The 24,848-nt window shown below is 40.6% G+C and overlaps 3 protein-coding genes across 3 annotated transcripts; 2 read left to right on the top strand and 1 right to left on the bottom strand.

The window, feature by feature from the left end:
• The first annotated feature begins 1,508 nt into the window (after positions 1-1,508).
• LOC145440790 (protein stum homolog) lies at positions 1,509-16,605 on the top strand. The gene is made up of 3 exons (XM_080318538.1): positions 1,509-1,794; positions 12,635-12,814; positions 15,150-16,605. Exons 1-3 carry the CDS (start codon positions 1,572-1,574, stop codon positions 15,263-15,265), a joined length of 519 nt encoding a protein of 172 aa, XP_080174664.1. The 5' UTR covers positions 1,509-1,571; the 3' UTR covers positions 15,266-16,605.
• A 2,357-nt stretch (positions 16,606-18,962) lies between these two features.
• On the bottom strand, positions 18,963-19,954 carry LOC145440785 (testis-specific serine/threonine-protein kinase 1-like). Its single transcript, XM_080318530.1, has one exon. The coding sequence runs from the start codon at positions 19,883-19,885 to the stop codon at positions 19,022-19,024; it is 864 nt and encodes a 287-aa protein (XP_080174656.1). The 5' UTR covers positions 19,886-19,954; the 3' UTR covers positions 18,963-19,021.
• Positions 19,955-20,055: 101 nt separating this feature from the next.
• LOC145440784 (testis-specific serine/threonine-protein kinase 6-like) lies at positions 20,056-21,397 on the top strand. The gene is made up of 2 exons (XM_080318529.1): positions 20,056-20,462; positions 20,531-21,397. The coding sequence occupies exons 1-2, from the start codon at positions 20,220-20,222 to the stop codon at positions 21,362-21,364; spliced, it is 1,077 nt and encodes a 358-aa protein (XP_080174655.1). The 5' UTR covers positions 20,056-20,219; the 3' UTR covers positions 21,365-21,397.
• The last annotated feature ends 3,451 nt before the right edge of the window (positions 21,398-24,848 follow it).

The following is a 24,848-nucleotide window of genomic DNA, read 5'->3' as shown; positions in this document are numbered from 1 at the left end:
GCGACACATGAAGACATCAAGTTTCGGCCAACACACGGCTGGGCAAAGTGGGGTGCCAAAAATATCGATGGCGATAAATGCTTGGCCAAATTGACCGTCGCTGGTTGGCCAAAAGCTACGATATTGATATGTCTGGTCGTCTAAATGAACAAAGCTCGTTGGCGACCCAAAATTATTTAGTAAATAGATCAACTAGAGTCTTTTGAGGTTGATTTTATTGATCTTGAGAAAATTTCCCGCGCTTTGACACGCCAGTTGGTAATATTGTGACATTTTTTGACATTTTGGCACGCTGCATACGAAAGGTTGCTGGCCCCTGGTATATTTTTATTTCATTGCTGGCGCGATAGCCCGACCTGAAGGCCCACGCATTTTAAAAGGTTTCAACTGCTAAACATCGCAGAAAGTCAAAACGGGAATGACTTATGGATCACGAGTGTAATTTTACATTAGCCACTTTAGTAAGTTTGTTACTTTTAGTGCATGCTGGACTTGAAATTTTTTTATATATTTTAGTGGGACAGTATTTGAAGGTAACATTGTTATGACGCTGTCAGCATTGTGCGTCCTGGAGTTGAACCAAAAGCAGAATCAGCGAATCTATAAACAGATCACTGCTCACAGATTTAAATCCTCATCCTGTTCTAAGGATCGGGACAGCCGACTTTTTCGAAAATTGGTTATTGAGGTTGGCCAGCTTCTGAAGTCTCGAAAATGTTTCTGACGCGTGTACGATATCATCAAATAAATGGCTGGTTTGTTTTAAATAAACATATACATTCTTTCCATATCCTCACTATATATTCAAATACCGACATTGCGTTCTGGTTTATAATTCCAATTTTATATAGTGCGGCCCGCGAATGGATCAAAATGTTGAATGCGGCCCGCGAGCTAAAGAGTTTGCCCACCCCTGGTCTATGCCATTCCATTTACATTGATTTTTTTTACTAAATCTGATGATGCTTTCATTTCAATTACTGTCATGGACTGTATCGGCCCTGATGCAAATACCGCTTATTTCATTCACATATTGGCGCTTATCGCATTTTCAGCCTATTTGGGCGACGACAATGAATATTGCAATGTTCATGGGTCTATCACTTTTTGTAAGCTTTCTGGGAGTCTTCCATTCTCGCTCTCTTTCGCCATCAGTTTCTCTCGTGTGCGTGAGTCCAATTCTGTATTTTTATGCTAACTCGGAAGTTCGGATCTCTGTAATCGACCGGGCTTTTGTATACACTGCTTTTGCAGTGTGGTAGGGGATGACGAAACCACATTAACCTGCGACACATAGAAACTAATATGCAGACCGAACTGGTTTTTGGTGTCGTCAAATTGTACCGGTGTTGCTCAGCACACTGTATTTCTCATAGCCCATGACCCATATTTAGAAGAAAGTAACAGCCTATCAAGGTTCTAGAATCTAGATATAAGAAACTTGTCACAAGATGACGCTGTCGTATAGCGAATTGGATTATTTATTTGGAAGATCACTAATAAGGGCTGATTCTAGGGATCTGTTCACAAAGCTATTGCTTCGCAATCAGGTACTGCAGTGGAATCAGGCGATGGCGTTAAGCGGCGTAACAGCAAGCAGCTCAGACAGGCGTACCAGAGTAGAAGATGGGGACATGAATGATGTTGATTTGGAAGCGAGCAATGTCTTCCACGATGGAAACACGAAGGTAGAAGTGCGCGAAAAAAAGAGTTTGCTGCGATCAGCTATCCCGAGAGTGTCGGTGCCATTGGCTTGGACGGTGTTATTTTTTAACGTATTCGTTCCTGGCTTCGGTGAGTACTTCTCCTCAATCATTACTGCTGAAATAGGCCACCATCGGTTGTGATGAATGATGACCAACCAAGCCGTGTTAGGCTGTGCCCATCTGCTCTTTAGTCAATACTGTTTAGTCATGTGCAAGTGAATGAAATATGATCAAAATCAACCCGCTATAATAGACAGGTGACTAGATATAACAGTGCTATCAAACCCGTGGGCTCGAACCAGGGACACCATACTGTCAGAAGTCGTTACACTCTAAACTAATACCTGAATAAATATATGAAGTAACGATGGATGAAACTAACAGAACTACAAAAAATTGAAATGCATAAAAAGTTATAGCATGTAAAAAAATTAGAAATGAATAAATGGCGATCGATCGCGAAATTTCTATGGTCATTTGGCCATCGCAAATGCAATTTAGTGGTAGCTGGAGAGTATTGAGTCAAAATATATATTTTTAAACCCAAAAGAAGGTAAATTATGAAGTTCAGACGGTATTCTATATTCTGGATATCTATATGCATAAATTTCACTACCTCAAATTTGAAATTGTCCACCTTCAATATCCGATGGCCACCATCCATTCTACTGCAATGTTCATACCTGGATGTTTGTGAAAGAATTCGTATGGAACTATTTAACAAAACTTGCAGCTTTTGAAAAAGATCCACAAATTGCTTTTCCATGATTGAGATAGCAGAGCATTAATGCGTATTGGACTGATATGAGAGTGTAGTGCGGGACTATATTTTCAAATCGATTGATTGCCTTGACATCACGTCTTGGTTTAGTTAGCATGCGGTTATTATATGATCAGACCCAGCTCCCAGCACTGAATATTTTGGTTGTTTTTCTTGTACAATGTAGTGCGGAGCAGAGTTGGATCAATTGTAATTTGTAATTGTAATTGAATGTAATTAATTACATTTTTCAATGTAATTGTAATGTAATTGTAATTGAAGCATTTTTATTTTGTGTAATTGTAATTGTAATTGTAATTTGACAAAAATTTTGCTCAATTACAATTTCAATTACATTAAATTGCTATTGAGACCTGACAAGCACAACATAAAACAATTGACTTATAATGCATTCTCTTTAAACGAACGACAAGGAATTTTGTGGATCCATTCGCGAAGGCCATTGACCGCGCCCTTGCGGGCGGAGTTTATTTTTATTTTTACCGCTATGCTGGCCTCGGCTGCCATTCCATACAATTTTTAAATTACTAACCAACCGATGGATTCGCAACACGTGGCTCACGATTGAATACGCCGAGAAGCGAACTGCTGAGCCGGCTAAAAGCAGCAGAATTGATAGTCCCATAGCTGGCGATCCAAGAGTCGAAATTTGATATGTATGGTCGTAATCGAAAGCTAGTGTCGCACTGATTCCGCAATAAAAGTATATTTCCAGGCAATGGTACCATCCCAAAATAGTCGTGAAAGTCTGGGAATCGGCATTGTTCTGAACAATCGCTATGGGCGTAACTGGTAATTGTTGTAGTCATGCTGCTGCAGCGCTCTCACTTTTCAGAACAGTCGGCCTTAAACGGCTATTTTGGAGCAGTTACATTGCCCTGACGAGATTGTATTTTGTATTTTCGGAATTAGTACATCAATAGCTTACGATGAAGACCAGATGCATCAAATTTGGACGCATGGATCGCCAGCTCTAGGACTATAAAGTTTGCTGGTTTTAGCCGACTTTTCAGTACGTTTGTCGGTACATTCATCCGTGACTCACATATTGCTCATCTATCCGTGGGTTGGCAATCTACAATACGATTTCAGATCACGATGATGCATCGTTATTTCGTCTGGCTAACTAACCAGACCACTGGATATTATATAACGTCTTATCTGACGAAGCACGGTTTTGTTTTTACTCCTCATCCTAATTCCTACGTCCCTCGATAAAAATAATATTGTTTCTTTAATTATATACTATATACGCAAATCCAACACATGCATATATTATAATACTTTTTCAACGACATACTGCACCCTATCCTCAATCCTAACCCATAGGAAATTAGGTAAATAACATTTTACATTTCCAATTACGTGAGCCATAATTACCTAGCATACAAAACACGCTTACATTACGTCACAGTGACATCTTACATAGCATACTATGTACGCTTATCAACGCAATTATTACTACACAATCTGAACTAGACTTGAATTGTTGTTAAATACGACGCTACGGTTGTCAAGGACCACGGTTGAATTTATGACTATTCAATTAAATGTTCAACAGCAGCAATTGTAATTGTAATTGTAATGTAATTGATGCATGCAAGGAGTAATTGTAATTGTAATTGTAATGTAATTGATGCATGCAAGGAGTAATTGTAATTGTAATTGTAATTTGATATTTTTAGCATGGAGTAATTGTAATGGTAATGTAATTGAAACATTCATGAAAGTAATTGTAATTGTAATTGTAATTACACTGAAATAATGTAATTGATCCAACTCTGGTGCGGAGCAGGTCGACAAATTCTCTGATCCGACTCCGATCCTGTTTTTCAATTCTATGGTCCGGCTGCGATCCGGCTTCGGCCGTAGTACCAGAAAAACTACGTATCCGGCTCCGGCCAAATTTGAAAAAATCCTGCTGGTTATCCAATCCGGCTCCGGTCCATGCTCCGCACTAGTACACTGAAGTGTTTTCATTTCTAAGTTTTGACAATCCCTATATTCTCCTTTGAGACAGATTTTTGCAGCGGCGCTTTTATAGTGACTTCAGCGCATGTATATCTAAGAGTTTGCCAACTCATACATAATTCTCAGAAGAATATGTTCAATAACACTAACTAGAATAGTACGAAATCGGAGATTTTTGATTTCGAAAGGAAATTCGCGTTCAGTAGCAGCAGTAAAGACAGATAGATTCCAATTTTCGATGAAAATAATAGAAACCCGAACATCTAAGCATCGGCGATGAGCCTTCAAGACTCGAGTTTTCAGTCAGCAATAAGCAATAACGAATCAATGGGGAGCGAAACGTAGCCTGTGCAGCTCATCAATTGCAACGTTGGAAGCGTATAATTTTGTCATTTCCGAATATTGATCATAAGCAAAGCTCTAGTTTCCGTTACGGACCTATGTTTGGATGGTCAACTGCTCTATCGTCAGTATCCAAACTAACCAGTACGTGATGCCCCACATCCAATGATCCATGCGGAAAAATGCACTGTCACTCTAATTATCTGTGGATGTAAAACGTGTCGCAAAAACTCAGGTGTCTTGCTGCCTCACTCCAAAAGATCGACACAATTACAGAAACGGTGACAGCAGAATATTCTAACGTTAAAGTAGCCTCGAGTGATCATCCCAAGATACTCCCGGCAGCTCGAACCACAAATCATCATGTGGATTATGGATGCGTGCGGGATGTTGGTTGCAACAGTGCTGCCTAGGACAGGAAAAAATCGAGTTCAGCGGCTCATGCGCAGAGCAATTTAAGGAGAACTAAAACGTTCCCGTAATGCAGTGGCTTCAGGTTTTGCTGTGACGTCGTAATCGGGATACCGCCACCCTGTGGGAAAGATTTGGCATTGCTTGCACTAATGTCATTGTAATTGTAATTTGTCGTTCGCCTATTAAACCAAAATGTCAAGAATATTGCGAGAATGCGAACAATGCAGGCGAGTCGTATCGTACAATTATGCCGGGGTCATTTAATAAAGATTGCTTCTTGTATAGAGGCACTGAAAGAGTGACATATGAACAATATTTATCAATTGCATTACTTGGTTTTCATCAGCGTATCTGCTACTGCTTCAACCAAATTACGGTGTTCAGCGCAACCAATAATGCAAAAATCATCAGTGCACAACCCTTTGACCTCTACATTCAACGATCAACTAGGTCATTAGTCGGTTAATCTCCTTTAGAATAGGCAAGCAGTCTCATAAATATATTTCTGTTGTATTTCGAGATCCACCCTTTCCCGTGGGACGTGATCCTAGCTGGCGTCCATATGTTACACACGAACTGCTGCGGTATCTGTTCATTTCAGTTTATTATTAATTTTATCTTTGCAAAACACCAAAAGAATGCGATAAAATGAAAAGATAGGTAGGAGTGGAAACGACTTGTACCTAGGGTTGCATTTAAAACAAAAATCAAATTAAAACAAACATGTTCAAAAGATTATCCTTATTGTTCAAACACGTTTTTTTATTATTCACTGTTTTGATTGTTTTTAGCCATGGCGTCACGGATCTATCATTGTGACGTCACAGGATATTTACATTGACAATTGAAAATATAGGGTAAATATGGCTCCTTGGCGAAATGGTCTTTCGAACCCTGCCATAAACTGACCAAAATATCTCCAACCAGGACTAAATCGTTATGCAGCATTTTTATACGATTGGCGGCCATCATCATCAGTACATCCATTCCGTACCAATCATCTCTATCTTCTTGCTCTGGTTGTTAAACCGAAGACGATTTCGCAGGTTCTAACCATGCCATATCATAAACGTCGACTATATCGGGTGCAAATCGTCCGTAGGATCATACTACAAGTTTTTTCGAAAGTATTCACACAAGTATGGCATAACTTTGTTTCTTTTAAAATGACATTTTTTAAAACACGGTTTTAAATGCAACCTTATACTTGTAATAGTCCACCAAATTAGAAACAGTAGACAACATAAAAAGTACAAGTGATCAAATTGAACCATCGCAGCCGATGGAGGTAGACGAAATAAACATGTTTGTTTTGAGGTATTCATGGTGTTTGTTGACTACTATGGTCATTTACACCAGGCCAATTTTCTTCATATTTATTCCGTAGCTGCCGACATGTAGCGCGGCCCACTTCTAGGCTTTTATATGACACCGCTTACGCGGCTGAGATGACGAGAAGGAGTCTAATAGATAAACCTCCAACACTTAGGTAGGGATTCTGGAGTTTACCTCGGTCGGACTTGAACTCGCAACCCATTGGTGTTCCAGCTGTGGATTATACCACCACGCTATCTCGCCGCAAAAAAATAGACATATCAGGTCGAGGTTCGGTAATCCCGAGCGAGGACTATAGTATTAATTTGTTTGTTTGTATATTTGGACGAGAACGTGGACAAAGTAGCTAACAGTGCAGCAGAGCGTATGACAGAATTTCTAATTACAGGAAACAGCAAACCAGTCAGTTGCAAGCCGTGGAATATCACTCAGGTTGTAACCAAGTCTCAAGGTTTCTAGTCACAAATCAATTTGACTTTTATAGATTTTACTCTAGTCAAGTCGAGTCATTTTCAATTCACCATCGAGTCAAGTCCGAGTCAAAGTCAGGGAGCAACGGATCGAGTCCAAGTCATAGTGTTTACTGTTCAGTATCGTGTTCAAGTCAGTTTCAACTCACTCCTGTGAAACTCTTTGGTGATATCGAAGGCCTCGAATTCATAATCCAGTCATAATGAAATTGTTTCAGATTGTGTCTAATTCTTCAAATTTTTTCAAACACGATTTGTAACAAACTTGGCTAACTTCAAACCAGTAGCCGCGAAATCATTGAAGAACAAAATTTTGGATTTGAAAAAATAGTATTTACGGTGGCAAATTCTTCAATTATTTATTATGGAACTACCCATCGTGAATATCCAAAACATCAATAACTTGATGTCTACTGAGTGGAATTGAGTCAAATTGGGTATGCATCGTATATTTAGACAAAATAGCAATTTAGTGTGGTTACCAGAAATATTTTTTTAAATTTTTTGGATTAAATTAAAAAATGTTCAACTCCAGTAGCCTCGCTGCTACATGTTGGAATGAAGCCAAATTTGGTGTGCAGTGTTTTTAGTCAACCTAAAAATATTATCGAATAGCCTGTCAAATTGGTAGAAAAAGCTATGTTTGAACAGCCCAATCTACATGTACATTGTACACATGCACTTTGCACGCCCGTACAAAACATATCGTATAGTCCTCACTGTTGGTCTAATCATTATAGCTTGTTTTGAGAATCATGGATACCACAATATCTTGATGGTTTCCAAGATCGAGATATTCGACGTGGTCACTGTTTAATGCGCTGATCCTCGACGCCGTCATCATATTTTAGAGGAGATTATGCCAATATGACGATCAGTACAGCGCATCTGAGCAGTCTATTCGTCGACTCTTCCTGTCTATAGCTACATCGCCGTCAACGTAACACTATGTGTAATCCTTCCGCTATCGATCCGGTTTGCGATCAAATTTGTCTGCAATGTTTGGAATTTTGGAATTGATCCGATGTGAAAAATTCGTCACAAAAAGACCGGATGTCGGCTCACAATGCCCCGCCGAGTCCCGGAGGCATTCCGTAATGAGTTAATAACGTTGTGGAAGTCGAGAGAGAAATGACCGCTCGCATAGTACTTGATTCCGAGTACGTGTCGCTCTGTGGGCTGATGAGCATTTTCAGGCTGGGGAATTCCACTCAGTATTCATCTGGGAATATCATTATACATTTCACTATGTGTGTATGTCAACTGTGCACTGTTCTTTCATGTAGTTACCAGCAATGTTCCCTCAATGCTGCGCCCGTGCGCAATTGGGCTCGAAAGTCACGTGACTTTTCAGCATAACAACCACCGTCTGGGGCCAAGCGCGTTTCTGGTATCATCTTCTCTGCGACAGTAATGCATTTGTATGTCGCAATTTCTGCTACTCCGCTGGTCTTTGCTGTCACATTATGTGTTGGTGTTACAGGATTGATTTTTTCCGTGCAGAGAGATGACATAATGTATAGTATTCAATCAACATGATGGAGTATAGAGCAGTTTAAGATAGCCTATGTCAAACAGGTAATTCCAAGGTTTAGTACCTTCATCTGGACCTACTAACTATTCATCGTATGGCTGCAGCATTATTATGCTTCAAGTGTATACTTATCGACACGGAGACAGTGATCAGTCAACATCGGAGATTAGTAATATTGTAATATTACCTTACCGTGTTAAATTTGATTTCAGATGAATTTGGTTAAGCTACTTTTACGATTTGCGAGTTCTTCAAAAATAATCCGAATCTGGTCAGAAGAAGTCAAAATGATTTAGACAACGACCATCCAATATCAGCAATGTATGGTGGTAATGGCAGAGAATTGGGAAATATTCAGTTCAGCCATGAGTAGAATGAAAGTTAATGACGTAGAGGTTGGTAACAGCAAAATTACCTGAAAGATTGGGGAAGCGTTGGAATTGAGTTCGAATCCCACTTGACGCAACTGGGTTGGAGGCTTATCTGGACTCCCCACTGCTTACCTAACTATATGAGCAGCGTCATGTAATCAAGCCTAGATGGCTAAGTAAAGCCGATGAGGCTCGAAAATCGGCACCACTGACGAGGACGTATGGAAGCAAGCAAGAGAAGAAAGATGGTGAACGAATGGGTGACAGGAACTCAGAAAAAGCTTATCAAAAAGCAAAGAGACCTTTGAACTGTAAAGCATTTATGTTGTGGTGCAAACAGACGATCATCATCATCACCATTGGTTAATTAGCAATTTTATCTGTTCAATACACCACAAAATGCGATACAATGAAAAGACAGGAAGATGTCGAAGCGACTTGGAGTGGTCTATGGAATCAGACACCCATCTAGGCGATGTAAAGAGGAGGCATGCACACTGAATGAAAGTAAAGAAGATAGTATTTCCACCTTTTCAGAGTACTATGTAATATTGCATACTTGCCGGAGTGTTATATTTTTTAAAGTAGTTTTAGGACATGTTTGCGGCACTTTTGTGATGTGTGTATTGATAGATATCAAATGTCCCTATTCTACCAAATCAAGATCATTAATAGACTTGAGCGTTTAGAAGAAATTCTTCATTTTGAAATGAGCCGGTGATACTATAGTACTTGCCCAGCATCACAAGTACTTTGACAGGTGCAGGGCAGCTTGTGCATTGCATACTCAAAACTTATGCCATTTATTCGTTTTGGACCCGACGATACCCTAAGATTCTGAATAGAAGAACTACCTAATTCTGATATAATAATATTTCCACAACAATACTTTCTTAATCTTGCATACTCTCGCTTGATTTTACAAAATTCTAAGAGTGCTCTGAGAGTGCTGACAAAATCAATAAATTCGACAAATTCACAACTTGAGAATGTATTTCCTTTGTACCGAGAATGAAACAAATAGAATGTAGGTATTGGTCACAGATTAGGTATTCCTGATTAATGTTGCCAACTTGCCATAAACGAATGCAGTTTTGACTTAAGCTATACACTGCTACTGTGGAGGAAGTCTTAAACTGACGACTCACTTAAACACATAGAGTTGGCTTGAAAATGGGCAGGCATGAGCAAATACAATTGAGAGGACTGTGTTGGTATATCGAAATTGACGTAAACGAGAATAACAGCAAGCAGTGTAACTGTGAGTACTCCATGGCAATCTGTAGTTATTGCGTTGCTGCATCGCGTCGACGTTAGTATCTTCCAATGACAAGCCAAGATCCTGAACGTCGTCTGTGTAAATTTAGGGTGCTCTGGCCCTGGCACTGAGAAAGTGTTGTTGGGTCCGTATGGTTACGAGGCTGGTCTCACACAAATGACCTACTGGTGGCATTGATGTACCGTATGTCGACAACAATGTCAGTTCCTTCCCAGCGTTTTGGGTGGATTTCTACCAAGTTCAGGAAGTATATGTGGTCCCGACTTTTAAGGCCGGTAGCGTCTTGTGTTCACTCCACCTCCCTATGGTGACGTCATTCCATAGACAGTTGAGCTGCATTTTCTCACAGTTCAAGGGGTAAATAGCGTGCCTGTGCTTCTCGTTCTTGCGATAAAAGAGATATGGTGTCTTCGGAGAGCAGTTTTTGGCAGAGATACCAATTGCATCATACAAGATGCCGGGATCAGAGATACCCCGGATATGGTTTACGTATAGCGCACAGTGCAACTTCACTAGCACGGCAATCAGGTCCAGATTAGTTAGGCTAGCATCAATGTTTGCATTGATTTGTTAAACATCTAAAAGTATCTATAAAGAGAAAAAATGGTTATGAATTAGCCTACGCTCTGATTTTTGTTCAAGAAATTTGTGTAAATTTTGTATAGGGCAATGCAAAAGCTGCTGAAGGTAGAAAATTTTAAATTTGGCTACACTAGCCAAATTTGCTATACATTTTTTTGAAAACTCAACCATTTCATGGAATAGCCAGTAAAATTTTATAAAACTATTTTATTTTTTCAATAAATTAATTTTTTTTTGTAAAATCTGATAGCTTCACTTCTGCATGTTGGAATTGAGCCAAATCTAGTGTGCAACCTTTTTTCAAGCCAACCTAACAATTTTGTTCATGAGACAGTGAAATTTGGAAAAAGTTGTTTTTGAACAACACTGATGTATAGAAACTTGACCAAAATTTAGAAAAAACATTGGCAACAGTGCCAGTACTAAATTATACGAAGTAGTGTCATGAGTAACAGCAAGACCTGGTCTTCCATTAAAAGAATATTTACATTCCAGGTAGAATGATACCAAATTGTAAATCGCTGCGTCATCACAAAAACCAAGTCGAAAGTACGGTACTCTTGTCCTTGTCCGGCCATAGCAGTCTTCTCAGCACTATCCTTGAAACAATCAATAACTTCCTTCTGATTGGCATGGTTAAACTTAAATTTGGCTGACCGAAATTCTTGATTATCTTTTTCGATAAATGGCACAGATATCTTAAGAGCTAACCGATGCCTGCAGTTGATGCATCTATTCTTAAGCCAATTTCACTATATAAACACTTTAATAAAAATATAATAATTATCTTAAATCATTTGCTATTGAAGCTGACTCGATTACGCTGTCTTGGAGCACACAAAATACCGGTGTGACATTTGATACCACCAAACAAACAAGTCAACATAGATCAAATGTTAATTATATTTATCATCCCCACTAGCTTTATTAATTTCAGTCACATTCCTGTCGTTTTCTGGCAATTCAGAAGTCGATGGGAAGACTACTCCGAACTGTTTTCTCATCCATTATAACAAATTGGCACGTTATACCCTGGCATTTTGCGCGGCTGCAAAACAACATAAACCTACCTAGTTAGTGTCTAAAAGTCCTGAAACTAGCTAATAAGTCATAGAAGATAACATAAAACCCAGAACTGTACTTCAAACAACCTCACTGAGACAGAAAATACGATTTGAAAACAGACCAATATCGCAAATTAACACAGGGAGCGGCTATCTAAGATAGTTGCTTGGCCCCAGCGAACCACAAGTCACGTGACTTTTGAGCCCAATTGCGCAGTGCTGACGCGGTCTCTGCTCACAGAAAATCTAAGCTGCGCACAAAAAATCCGAAGTGATGACCTTTTTTAGTAGTTATGCACTGTTGTCCAAGGGACCGCGCAGTGAGTTGGTGAGTACGCGCTGACTCGTGACAAATTAGAGGGAACATTGATTACCAAGTTTATCATACCTATAATAGAGGGGCGGGAACCTTTTTCAATCGGCGGGTCGGATATGGGAAAATGGAGTACTTGGCCGGATTCCTGAATCGATAAATTAAACGCGTCCACCTATAAAAGGAATAGATCGTATTTAATGTAAACTTGAAGTTTTAAGCACAGACACCAAAAACAGTATTTTATGAACGTAACGTACTAACGTATTAACGTAATGTACTTCAATAGCTGTTGAATTCAATGAGAGATCTGTGGTTGATCAAAGTTGTCAACAAGGTTCCCTATGTTCTACGTTATTCTCCGCTTCTTCCATAACAAAAGTTGGATATAATTCACAGGTGTAAGAATGACAAAGTTTCGACGCTGTCTTGTTTCGAATAATGATTCATTCGACGCTTACACATTTTACAGGGACCATGATCTTGGCGCTATGTGCACTGTGCGGTATCGACACTGATATGAAAAAACAAAACAGGTGCCAAGCGTTCTGGCTAAACTTGAGCACGGCCATGCTACAATTGCTGACAGCATTACTCATTGTGGGATGGATATGGAGCGTGAATTGGGGAATGCACGCAGTCACAGACGCCAGTAAGTACATCTTATTAATGCTATCTCGCCAGTGAATGTCTTTCCGCCGGTGATATTATTCCAGCCTCGAAGCTCGACTTCACGCTGAAAATTGCTGACATTTCGTGCATATCCACAGCTGTCGATATTGTCCGTCTCTTTTTAGGCTACACATTGTTTATCGTGGTTTTCAGCGCTCTTGCCGTGCGCGCGTTGCTAATTCCTAGTCTCGGGGGATAATTCAGGGGGATCGTTTAGGTTACTCAGCACACAGTCCTTCTGTGACTTCAGAGGGCGGTCCGCGGGGAATTTGAGTTGATAATATATTAGAATGCGAAGACAACGTAATGAGTCTATAACGGCCATGGCTTTGCTTCCGCGAGATTAGCGTTCAATTGAATACGCATTTCCGATTTAAAGACTGCCTCGTCCACCAATATAAATGTCGCAAGATTACCGGATCTCTTGATATGACGTATTAACAGGGTTGTAACCAAGTCACAAGGCTCCGAGTTACAAGTCAATCTCACTTCAATAGTTTTGACTCGAGTCAAGTCGAATCATTTTCTATTCACCACCGAGTCAAGTCCCAGTCCAAGTCAGCCAGCAGAGGATCGAGTCCGAGTCATGGTATTATGACTCGAATCCGAGTCCGAGTCCAAGTCATTGTGTTGACTGCTCAGTTTCCTGTTAAAGTCTTGTTAAACCTACTTTTCATAACTCTGCTTGGTGATATCGAATGATTCGCATTTATAATATACTCATTTTCCTCACTTCTAACAATTTATGGTCGCATTTTCAAGTACCAGTTCCAATAGACGAAATTCCAATGGTGTGGTTGCTTTACTATTCTCCGAAATTACAATGAAATGTCGGTCTTGGCCGTCTGAGTCTCGAGTCATATGACTTGGTTCGAGTCATGCGCAATGACTCGAGTCCAAGTCGAGTCAATACACTGATTGACTCGAATCGAGTCGAGTCATTTACGTATTTTGAGAAAATGACTCGAGTCAAGTCGAGTCATCAGAAAATCGTGACTCGAGTCATTACAACCCTGCGTATTAACCTTGCCTATCCACACATTCGTCATTCACTTTCATCGCTAGTGGTTTCATGTAGTCCCTTATCAGTGACGTGCCGTGAGGTTCATGTCTGGTGATGCACTGACCCCTTTTTAGAGTCAGATTTACAAATATATAAACCCAAAATGGAAGCTGATTCAGTTGGCGACTTGTTTCTAATCACATTAGCAAATCCCCTGATTTTTAGTATTAAAATGTTGCAAATTCAATCATTCATAAATATGTGTAGAAAAGACCCATAATTATCGGTGTTATATTCAGTAGAAGTTTCACAGTTTTCTTTCACTCATACTGACGACAGGTGAGGCACTGTCTCACTTGCCTCCCCTGACCGACGTCACTGTTCCTTATTTCTTTCCATCCTGCGAGCATGACTATCATTTACATCCCATAGGTCCAGATGGGTGCCTGACTTTTCAAGACTACTCCAAGTCGTTTCGATATCATCCTATCTTTTCATTGTATCGCAGTCTTGTGGTGTTTTGAAATGATGAAATTATTACTAGATTACTAAATTATTTCTATGTGAATACTGATACTGGGGTAGGGATGCGAAAAATCGAAGCACACCCAATCCGATATCCTCGCCTAATTCAAATTAAATCACTATTTTTAATTACTGGCACCTCGAAATACTGGTGTCGTGAATTAGTAGGTGCAGAGCACGCATAATTCCATTGCAAAAATTGCCCAAGTATAAGTGAGCATGGTGATTGGGAGTTGACCCTGACAGTCAAATAACTAATCAGTGAGACGATAGTATCTAGGCTTCGCGTCGCCACCTCATCCGTGTAAGCGGTATCTTATAATAGCCTAGAAGTGGGCCGTGCTACAAGTCGGCAGTTACGGAATAAAAATGAAGAGAATTGACCTGGTGTACATGACCGAAGTAGTCGACAAACCCTATGTATACCATAAACAACAGCAATAGTATACCCGCGTCCTGCAGCGTGATTGTTGCTATTGATTCACTTCGTATCATCTGATCGTATATTCGAACTGATTCGATTCGAAATGCCCGATTCTAATAGTGCACGCTACACGGTATCATAAATTATTTGAAACTGCTTGTAACTATAGTGTTATGTCTGGTTACTGACTAATACACAACACCATATAGTGACTGGTCTTCGATTTGTTGGGGCTTGAAACGAGAGTACGCCTACTCGCCTATATCATTCGGTTCGGTGTAAACACCGTAACTGCAGACTACCTATCACCGTCGCATATCTATACTAAGCAAGTTATTGACTGGGTTTGCTTTCATTGTCTAGACAACAGGCAACAGAACTTCGATGGTTCATTGGGACAACTGCACGGACAGAGACAAGGCACTGGAGACGGGGGTGGAGGAGCAGAGCCTCTTGTTAAAAATTTCAGTCCCAAATGATACTAAAAATTCTTATTGATCAGAAATGTCGTCACATGTTATCCCCGCAATACGCAGTATTCTCGGAGTATTTATACACATTGCTTTGACCACCAGACATTGCAATGCAATAGGGCGGAATTTAGGCAAGCAACTGTAATTGATGCTCGTACCTCGAACCAGTGGTTTCCAAGTGTTATTTAAGTTTTGATATGCAATAAAAACTAGAACGGAAAATGCGAATGCCTGAGAGGTATAGTCCTGAATTATTTTCCAAAAAATTTAAGCCGTTACTGTACTTTTACTCATACTTACATACTTACATCATATAAGCATAACCTCGCCTCTTGTAGAATTTGCACTCTTGTCCAATGGAATAATAATCTTTTAAAAGTCATATTCTAATCAAACGTTTCGCTCTAGTGCACACGGACGCAGTAGCCGATCATAGTAATATATAGTAGCTACTGTAGCAGGGTTGCCATACGTCCTCTTTTAAGAGGATTTGTTCTCTTTTTTGACTTTTTTTAAAGTGTCCTCGGAGGACTCCCAAATGTCCTCTTTTTTGAGATTTTGTCCTTTTTTTGAGAATTTTGGATAAATATAGGGCAAAATTCGACTGATATACAGTAAATCAGCACTAAAGTAACGCTCCGGCGGCTATATCGGGAGCTGGGCCGGAAAGCTGACTTTTTTTTAGTCAACCGACCACGAAGTTGGCAAAATTTACAATTTTTTCAGGATTTTCCTCCGGTATTGCAAATCTGAAAATTTTGGAAAAGTGTCCTCTTTTCAGATTTCCAAAATAAGGTAACCCTATACTATAGTAAGCACCCGGCAATGTCTCCGTAAGCGTCTCCTCTTGTTTTACACTAGGATAGCAAATTCTCTGGTGCTCATCAATGCTATTAAGTCTGGGTTAGTCGAACCCAGCTCACAAAAACCTTGATAATGAGTTCCAATTGTTATCCTGGCTAACGCCGGCCGTATTCAAAAGCGTTCATTCTCTAAAGGCCTAATTCACGATCTTCCATTTCGGATATATCCGACACCTACAGCCGGTATGCTTTACGACCTAATAATCAAATAACCATTTCTAATTGTAGAAGCGATCGTAACCGTTTCGTGTTGGAGACTTAAAACTAGGCCTTCTCTTTTTCTCTTTTTTCGAATGTATTTGCTATTTTTATTCGTATTAAAGAGTATTTGCCAGACTGGTCTATATAGTGACTGCATGTATGTATTACGTTGATTGTGCATTTCCGTTGCTATAGTACAAGTTAGCAGTGTTTCCCAGGCCAATACTAACTACTATTAACTAGTGTGGTACTGGCACACTAATACACAACCCAGACATCGCACGACTGTTTCCTTGCGTGTGATATCGGCGTACTGGCGGATGGATTCCTGCCGTACATGCCATGGGGCTGGCGGATATTAGAAATGCACGGTTCTTGCAGTCAATTAATTATGAATATACGGGAATTCCTCTAATAACTATAATTTACATTCAGTTCCTGCGCGATTACGTGTCTGATAAGCTATTACAGTGTGAATCGGTATCCGGTGACTGAATTGTCCTTTATCTTTCGAACATTTAAAATCGCCTATAATAGTGTCATATTAATCATAAGTAAATCAGGCGTAGATGATGATAGATAACATAATATTCATTGTCAAATTAACTACAACATTGTTTTAAATACATGAGCTATCTCCGCCCATTTTAGATGGTATCCAGATCCGACAACAGTATTATCGCTTGCCATGAATCATGGCCAAGGAGTATAGGCAATTGCGGGAGATTATTCCAGAGAATGAAAATCACGCACAATACTTGTTTATCCAATGTTCTTGTTTATCGATTTTTCCCTTACCCTTATGAAAATTTGATGCGTTCTCGTACGGTGAGGATCCCGCGCTGCGAATCTGTCTCATTGACGCTAGTATTATCAGATGTGATTGATCGTGTCTTTCTCGTCGTTCCTGATTGACTCCAGCTCCCGTAATTTAGGATTAATGAGGAGTTCAAATTCCTTTATGCGTGCGACTGGTGCTAGCATCTAATTAATAATTCGCACTATAAAAACCCTTCCGGGGCATCCGTTTGTACATATCTGTCGCACATAGAATGGCGATTACTCATCACCGAGAATTGGTACAATCAGCCTTTATGTAGGAAAGTGAAATTTGCGACCCACAGAGAAAAATTGTTCGGTTTGCGAATGAGTGTGTGTTCTACGAAATGACTAATGATCAGATAGTTTTAGCTGAGCTCTATGGGCCAATAGACAGGACAAAACACTAAAACGCTTAAGTAATAAGTATGCATATATGCTGACTATGCAAATACATTTGACAATATTTCTTCAACAGCCTAAAAATTAGTTTCGCGCTTCATGCGATCTACCTCCGGATACAAATTATTGTCTATCAAATTTCATTGATAAGGTGGAGATGGGCCTTGCCACTAATACAAATCCTATGTGCGGCCCGCCATCCCATATGTGCCGTTTGTCACAAAGGTTGCAAACCCCTGATATCGGTATAGCGTATGTTCAGTATACTGTTACCAAATTTATACCAAATTTGGACACTTCCAAGACCGATGATAAGCTTTCCAAATGTATTGCTGAAGTCGGTTATTTTATCAGGAGTTATTTTTGAGACGTTTCTTGTGTGTGTGTGTGTGTGTGTGTGCGTAGGCCTAGGTATGTAGGCAATAGCATATTTATTGAAATGACTCTAGTCGTTCGCTACCTCTGGTATAATTAACGATAGTTAAATGACTCTTATAAACAATAGTAAACATTTTAGAGCGGGACCTCCCGATCAAATCCATTCCTAATATCGGCATATGCCTCGTTTATACGGATATGTATGGTAAAGAAGGTGCAGACAACCGATTGTACGCTACGTAGTGCTATTTAATGTATGATTCATCACGAAGAGCTCATTGATTCAGTGGGATGGATGCCACCGAAATTTTTCCTTCATATATAGTATTTTAATTCCCGACTCTTTCGTGTTGTGCGTTCTACTTCGCTGGTTTCCGTTCGTTTTCTAGTCGCACACTCCATGCATGTAATTTTCAAGCTCACAGACCCCTGAACAACACTGTATCTGCTTGTGCGTCCGTCACGTGCTAAATGTTGGTATGATTTAGATCGGGATTTTTTTGTTTTGCGACCTTGTTTTACCCACAATCACAGGAACTGATAATATGCGATTGTTAGAAAACGTTACTGTGATGCCGGAGGTTTAACACCAGAAAGTCAAACACCAATTCTCTCTCTTCCTTGCGCACCTGTAGCCGCGCCAGTTAGAGATATATAGAGAAACCAAATGTCAGACCAACCTCACTGTAACATCAAACCGGTGCGCAGTACAGGGGTAGGCAGCACCCAACACAGTCGACCTGGGTATGAAAAGCCTGTCGACAGAAACTTATCAAATAATACGCACATCAAACATTTGCTGTATGAGACCCAAATGTATATTCCTTTCGCGACCCACACTTTGAGAACCGCTGTTTATAAGATATGTATATTCTATACTATTGAGAAGTCGATCCTCAGAATCTTCTTATGTGATTATGGCGTTTTGTAAATTATATCAAATTGTGTTGCTTATGAATTCAAGAAGTGTTCGAATCATCCGTCACAAGCGCCACTAATTTTTACAACTCACCCATGTACCGAATCTACTATAGTCTACATTCTGTTAGGTCCCCTGATTGTATTCCGACACTTCCACGATTTATTCAATAAGAAGATATTAAAACTTTCCCTCGTTGCACCGTTTTATCCAACCGTGGTCCTTGATTTTGGCCATTCCGTACCGTTGCTCCAAATCAAAATTGAGTATTTTTATCATTAAATCCTTGAGATCCGGAGATAACGAATCCTTAACGCTCCGTGGAATGTGTAAAGGTGATTTTTGATCCTCCAATAGATTTTTTATATTGGCGTCGCGAAAGGGCATCGCGGAGCAACACATGATATACAGTATTACTCCTAAGCTCCATACGTCGGCAATGACGCCTTCGTAAGGCATTCCCTGTAGAAGTTCAGGAGCAGCGTAAGCAGCACTTCCACAGTACGTGCGGCTTTTCTCAGTCGGTCCAATTAGTCGCGCGAATCCGAAATCCGCGATTTTAACTACGTTTCGCTTACTAAGTAGGATGTTCTCGCATTTTAGATCTCTGTGCACGATTCCATTTTCGTGAAGGTAATCCACGCCATTACACATTTCTTTGAAATACTTGAAAGTGTCTTGGTCCTTCAGGGGCCCTTTAAGACGGATATGCTGCAAAAGATCCCCATGACCAGCCCATTCAAGGCAAATATAAACTTTACTGCTAATCTCAAATGATTCGAATCGGCGAATGATATTTGGATGGTCCAACTTCTCTATGATTTCGAGTTCTCTTGGCAGGAACTTTTCTTTGAAATCCGACGGGGCCGTCTTTTTGTTAATAATTTTTAACGCAACTTTAACGCTGCTTTTTTCACCCGGTCGAAGCCATGATGCTATTCTGACTTTCGAGTATGTGCCTTCGCCGAGCTCAGATCCGATGGTGTATCCTCGTCTTTGTAACAAAGAATCATCGCTTGAAAAGAGCGCTCTGATTTTGCTCATATTACGTAATTTTAATTAACATCGCTTCCGGTCGCTCCGAAACACGATGAAATTTCTTATGCGCGAATTCTTCACTGGCTGGGATATATGTGGATTGTGTGACGTCATAATGATCGAATGGAGGTGCTCTGAAACTTTTCTAGTGTGATATAACAATCAATATTCGAGGATCGTGTTGTGTTAACTGACTGTCGTTGATGATCGGCAGTATGAAAACTATTTAGCAGCAATTTAGTAGGTCTACTTTTCTGACAAGGCCTTATAGGTCTTCGCGGTCATTGCCGCAATGGCAGCTGATGAAAGCAAGATATTATTTTGATAAGACACTGGCGATATGACGAATGTGCGCGAAGAACAAGAACGACTGCGTAAAGCAGGCTATCTGCTGGGAGAGCGTTTTAGTGCAGGAGCCTTCTCCACAATCCACCTGGCTCTGCGTGTCAGCGATGCTTCGAAAAAAGCAGTGAAGTTGATTGACTTGAGGACAACAAGTCAGGAATATAGACGCCGCTTTCTTCCGAGGGAGCTGGCCAATGTCTCAACGCTGCGGCATCCAAACATCATCGACGTGGAATGGGTAAGTTTATTATCAGGCGAAGCACGAGCGTGAGAGGGTTTGTGACTGGAGTTCCGATCCATTGTTAGGTTGGAAGGAGCAAGACAAAAGCGTATATCGTGATGTCTTTTGCGAAAACAACTCTTCGTCGGCAGCTGGAGAAGCACACCTACATAGACGAGACGCAGGCTAGAAAATGGTTTTACCAGCTTGCATCTGCCTTGGCCTACTTGCACAGACGGCGAATCGCACATCGGGATTTGAAAACCGAAAATGTCTTGATAGACGAGTTGAACAACATCAAACTCTGTGATTTCGGCTTTTCTAAATTATGCTCTTCGAACGAATTCGAAGTCCCCAGCAGCACATTTTGTGGTTCTCTGGGATACTGCGCCCCGGAAATTCTCAAAAGAACCCCATACAATCCGTGTAAAACCGATATTTGGTCACTCGGTGTTGTTTTGTATAAGATGGTTGTTGGTGGAATGCCTTTTGGTGAGGGCAATGATCTTGGCAGTGTCCGCCGGATTGCACTGGCGCAAACCAAAATTCTAGAATTTCCGTCGTATCCGCCTATTACCGGCAGTTGCCAAGACCTTATCCGATCACTGCTGGCTTTCGAGTCTGATCATAGAATAACTCTTTTCGATATCTTCCACTCAAAGTGGTTCAGAGAAGGTGGCGGTGTTGAACAAATATCGGCAGATCTTTCCACCGGGGTCGCTATGTCACGGGGCTCCAGTCTTGTGCAGGACGTTGTTTTGAATAGACTAACAACTGCCGCCTCTGTAGTGACATCTACCGAATACGAAACGAAAAGAGTTCATGCCAGCGCGAGACCTACTTCTGTCTTGTCCAGGATACGCATGAGGTTGCCATCTCTCAGCTCGAAGAGCTTTCGCCGGGGAAATGTTAGACAGTAGGAATATATTTGGTAATATACAGTCACCCAAGAATGATGTTGTAGTTTCTGCGCTTGCGCAACAGTTGGTCAGTTCAGTTCTGCGCCGGAATTTAGGATTGAAATGCAGCAAACTCCGCATATATCAGTGGTTCTAAAACTTTTTGACCTTGCGGACCGGTAAAACAATAATAAAAATGCTCCGGACCGGCGATGGTTCAATAATCAACATTCACCCAAATTGCAATTACGATAAATGTATGCAACTAGAAAGTATATACTAGAACAGGGGTCACCAACACGCGGGCCGCATGCGGCCCGCGACCTGATTTGGAGAAATTTCGGAAGAACGCATAGTAAAGTATTTTGAAATGATGAAATTGATTTCAGTTTAAACATATTCTTGTTGTGGTTAAAATTAAGCCATTTCACTGGGGCCAATATCACTATGCCTCACGAGCTGATATGGCTTCGGCATGGTAATATCATTCCATGGAGGAAGAATTTGCTGATATGAATGGGCAATGGGCATATTGCCTTGACGTGCAATGGCCCACCACTGCCAAGACTAAAATGTTTGAAAAACGACTTCGGACTCTCCAAAAGACCATGCTTTACGAGGAGATAATTTTGCAGCAAGTAGGCTACCGTGCTAGCTAACCCCAATATATATTCTTTAATCGAGGGGTGGCCTGGCCAATCTGCGGCAGTAGAAGGGAAATTATGCGGCCGTCAACACCTAATTGAATTAGGATGTGTTGGCGGTCGTCAATATGGAAATTGAATTTACGAATTGACTCCCTAATTAATGACAGGTTTGATTCATTCTTGAAATTTTTCCGCGCTAATCGGGGTTTAACGCGAGTTGATTTTCGATTTTATTATAGTAGTGACCTTTGTAATCTGAGTCCCACAGTACAGATGCAAACAGCAGAGGAAAACGATGCATCGCCCCATAACGAAATACAATGTTATCATCACGAATGAAATATATATTTTCTGGTAGGCCTGAGTTTGGGCGAATCCAATATCTTTCCACTATACCGACAAATCTGATGGGAGGTCAAGAAACTGCAACAACTGCATGCAACAAAGCGGACTAATAAGAATTGGCACTAATACGAATTGGCACACCCAAAGAGGCATCACAGCATTAATAACATCCCTTACGAAGACTCCCCTGCATCAACACTACCGGTGAATCTGATCACATGGACCGAGATATGATAAATACATGATATTAGTATGTGAAACTATACTTATATTTAATGACGAAATTCACTAATGAACATGTAAAAATTTTCGCGCCTTGCGCGACTACAGAACGAATGCCCGTGAATCTTCATAACATGACTATTAACGATTTCGGTGCGCATAGTAAGCCGATATGAGTACATAGATTAGTCCGGAGTGTATACCGGCAATGGACATGGACAGTTTAACGTGGGTATTAGCCCCAGTTAGTTCATTACGACTATGCACCGGAATGCGGCCGCAAGCTACATGAGTAATCGAAATGAGGCCGTGAATAGCTAAAAGGTTGGCCAACCCTGTGGTAGTTGCTACAGCGTGTTGTCAGGTATCGTGCACAGCGCATAGTTCAAAATATAATGAAATTGGTGATCATGATATTTTTTGTTGTATTTGTGTTTTTTGAATAAAATAATATTTCTTTTGAGGTAACTATATGACCGTCGCCAATGTTAGAGAGCACAGCATTGTATCAACGTAGAGTTATCAAACGTGGTTGGTAAACTGCGTTGCCTATTTTAATCTCGATATTGAAGTCGTGCGGCCAACGGCCTCTAGGAAGTTTGAAAAGTGGCCCGCGACCCATTTTGAGTTGGCGACCCTTGTACTAGAAACTTCATTTAACGCTGCATTTTGATATATATATATATATGTTATAGGCCTAGCGAGATAGTGTAATGGTTATGCGTCCGGCTTCTCGAGCGGTAGGTCGTGGGTTCGATTCCCGGCCGGGTCATACCAAAGACTCGAAATTGATATCCGCAGCTATCCTGCTAGGCGCTCAGCAATCACAGATAGCATGGAGGAGAAAAAAAACGGGGGCGCGGACTAGATGACCTCATGGGGCCGTATCGCAACTCCGTCGTCAAAGCATCTCGATGGTGCAGGCGAAAAAGAATATCATCTCTCTCTCTACGTGATTATATTGAAGTTTGTGCTTGGCGAAGTGCTGTTATCATCAATCGTCGGATTATATTTTTATCTGATCGAGACACACACAATGTACAATGCGATGTAATGTACAGATAGGAGGATGCCGAACGACTAGTGCAGTCTCCTTAACTTGCATCCACCTCTACCTTAGTGCCCGATATGTCACAGTTCATTTTCGATGATCGCTCTATTCCGCGGCTCTTTCCATTCCTTGTGGGAGCGTTATTTCATCTTAGTGAGGAACACAAGTAATTGTAAACACGGGACTTATTATTTTTATGTTACCAACTCACCATTCATCGGCCCTGGTCTAATCTAATAGCACGTGCTGTTTGTATTTACGGTGTTTCGACATCTATATTCATTTTGCACCGCGTAGGCCGATGTAATTCGTCATCATTATTACTCTTCACACGGCCTTTAGCCCTATGCCAGGGGTGTCAAACTCAACTTCGGTCGCGGATGGCTGCATTCAAGCCTCCAGATCGCTCGCGGGACGGTCCAGTCAAATGTTTCTACAATGTTACCACAAAACACATGCCGTTGGTTCTCATTGGAATACTGAAAAAAATTGTAGAAATAGCATAAATTTTCAAAAAAAAACTCTGTTCAACATTTACCGTCTTTAGGGAGTATTTGATAGAAGTATATTGCAGTGTTGGGATCAAGTCAGTACCTTCGAGTCACGAGTCATCTCGAGTCATTGCACATTTTGACTCGAGTCAAGTCAAGTCAATCGATTTTCGAAAGTGACTCGAGTCAAGTCAAGTCACTCGTTTTTTGGATGTGACTCGAGTCAAGTCAAGTCAAGTCAAGTCGAGTCACGAGTCAAGTCACAATTCAAGTCAAATTGAATTTTCGAAGTATCAGTGACGATTCAAAGTAATTACATTTTGCTAGCTGAGTGAAAGACAGTATAATTTGCCATTTATCTTGCATCAAATAACTAATGTATACATACACATACTTTATAAAGTTGAATATGCATGCAAGAAGTCGACTATCACGCAGACGCAGAACCGCAAATAATATACGCGACTAACTGTATAGCTATGCTACAGTCTGTTATTATGTCAGCCATTAGGATCGAATACGAAGCCTCGAGACGTTGAAACAAATTGATATGGATTTGAATCATACAAGAGGGTTGGTAAAGGTGATCACTGCGCAATGTTAGCAGTGAGCCGCCCAAGAAACATAGATACGTTAATTGCTATTGTATTCTTCTTCTACTACTACTACTGCTAATACTACCACTACAACTACAACGTAACCTGTGATCATTTCGTTGTGGTCAATATATTTGTGATGCAATAATGGAG

This window comes from Botryllus schlosseri, chromosome 6 (genome assembly GCF_051294905.1).
Source record: "Botryllus schlosseri isolate E-star chromosome 6, Bs_hap1, whole genome shotgun sequence".
Lineage (NCBI taxonomy): Eukaryota > Metazoa > Chordata > Ascidiacea > Stolidobranchia > Styelidae > Botryllus > Botryllus schlosseri.
This window is presented reverse-complemented; position numbering and strand designations above follow the sequence as displayed.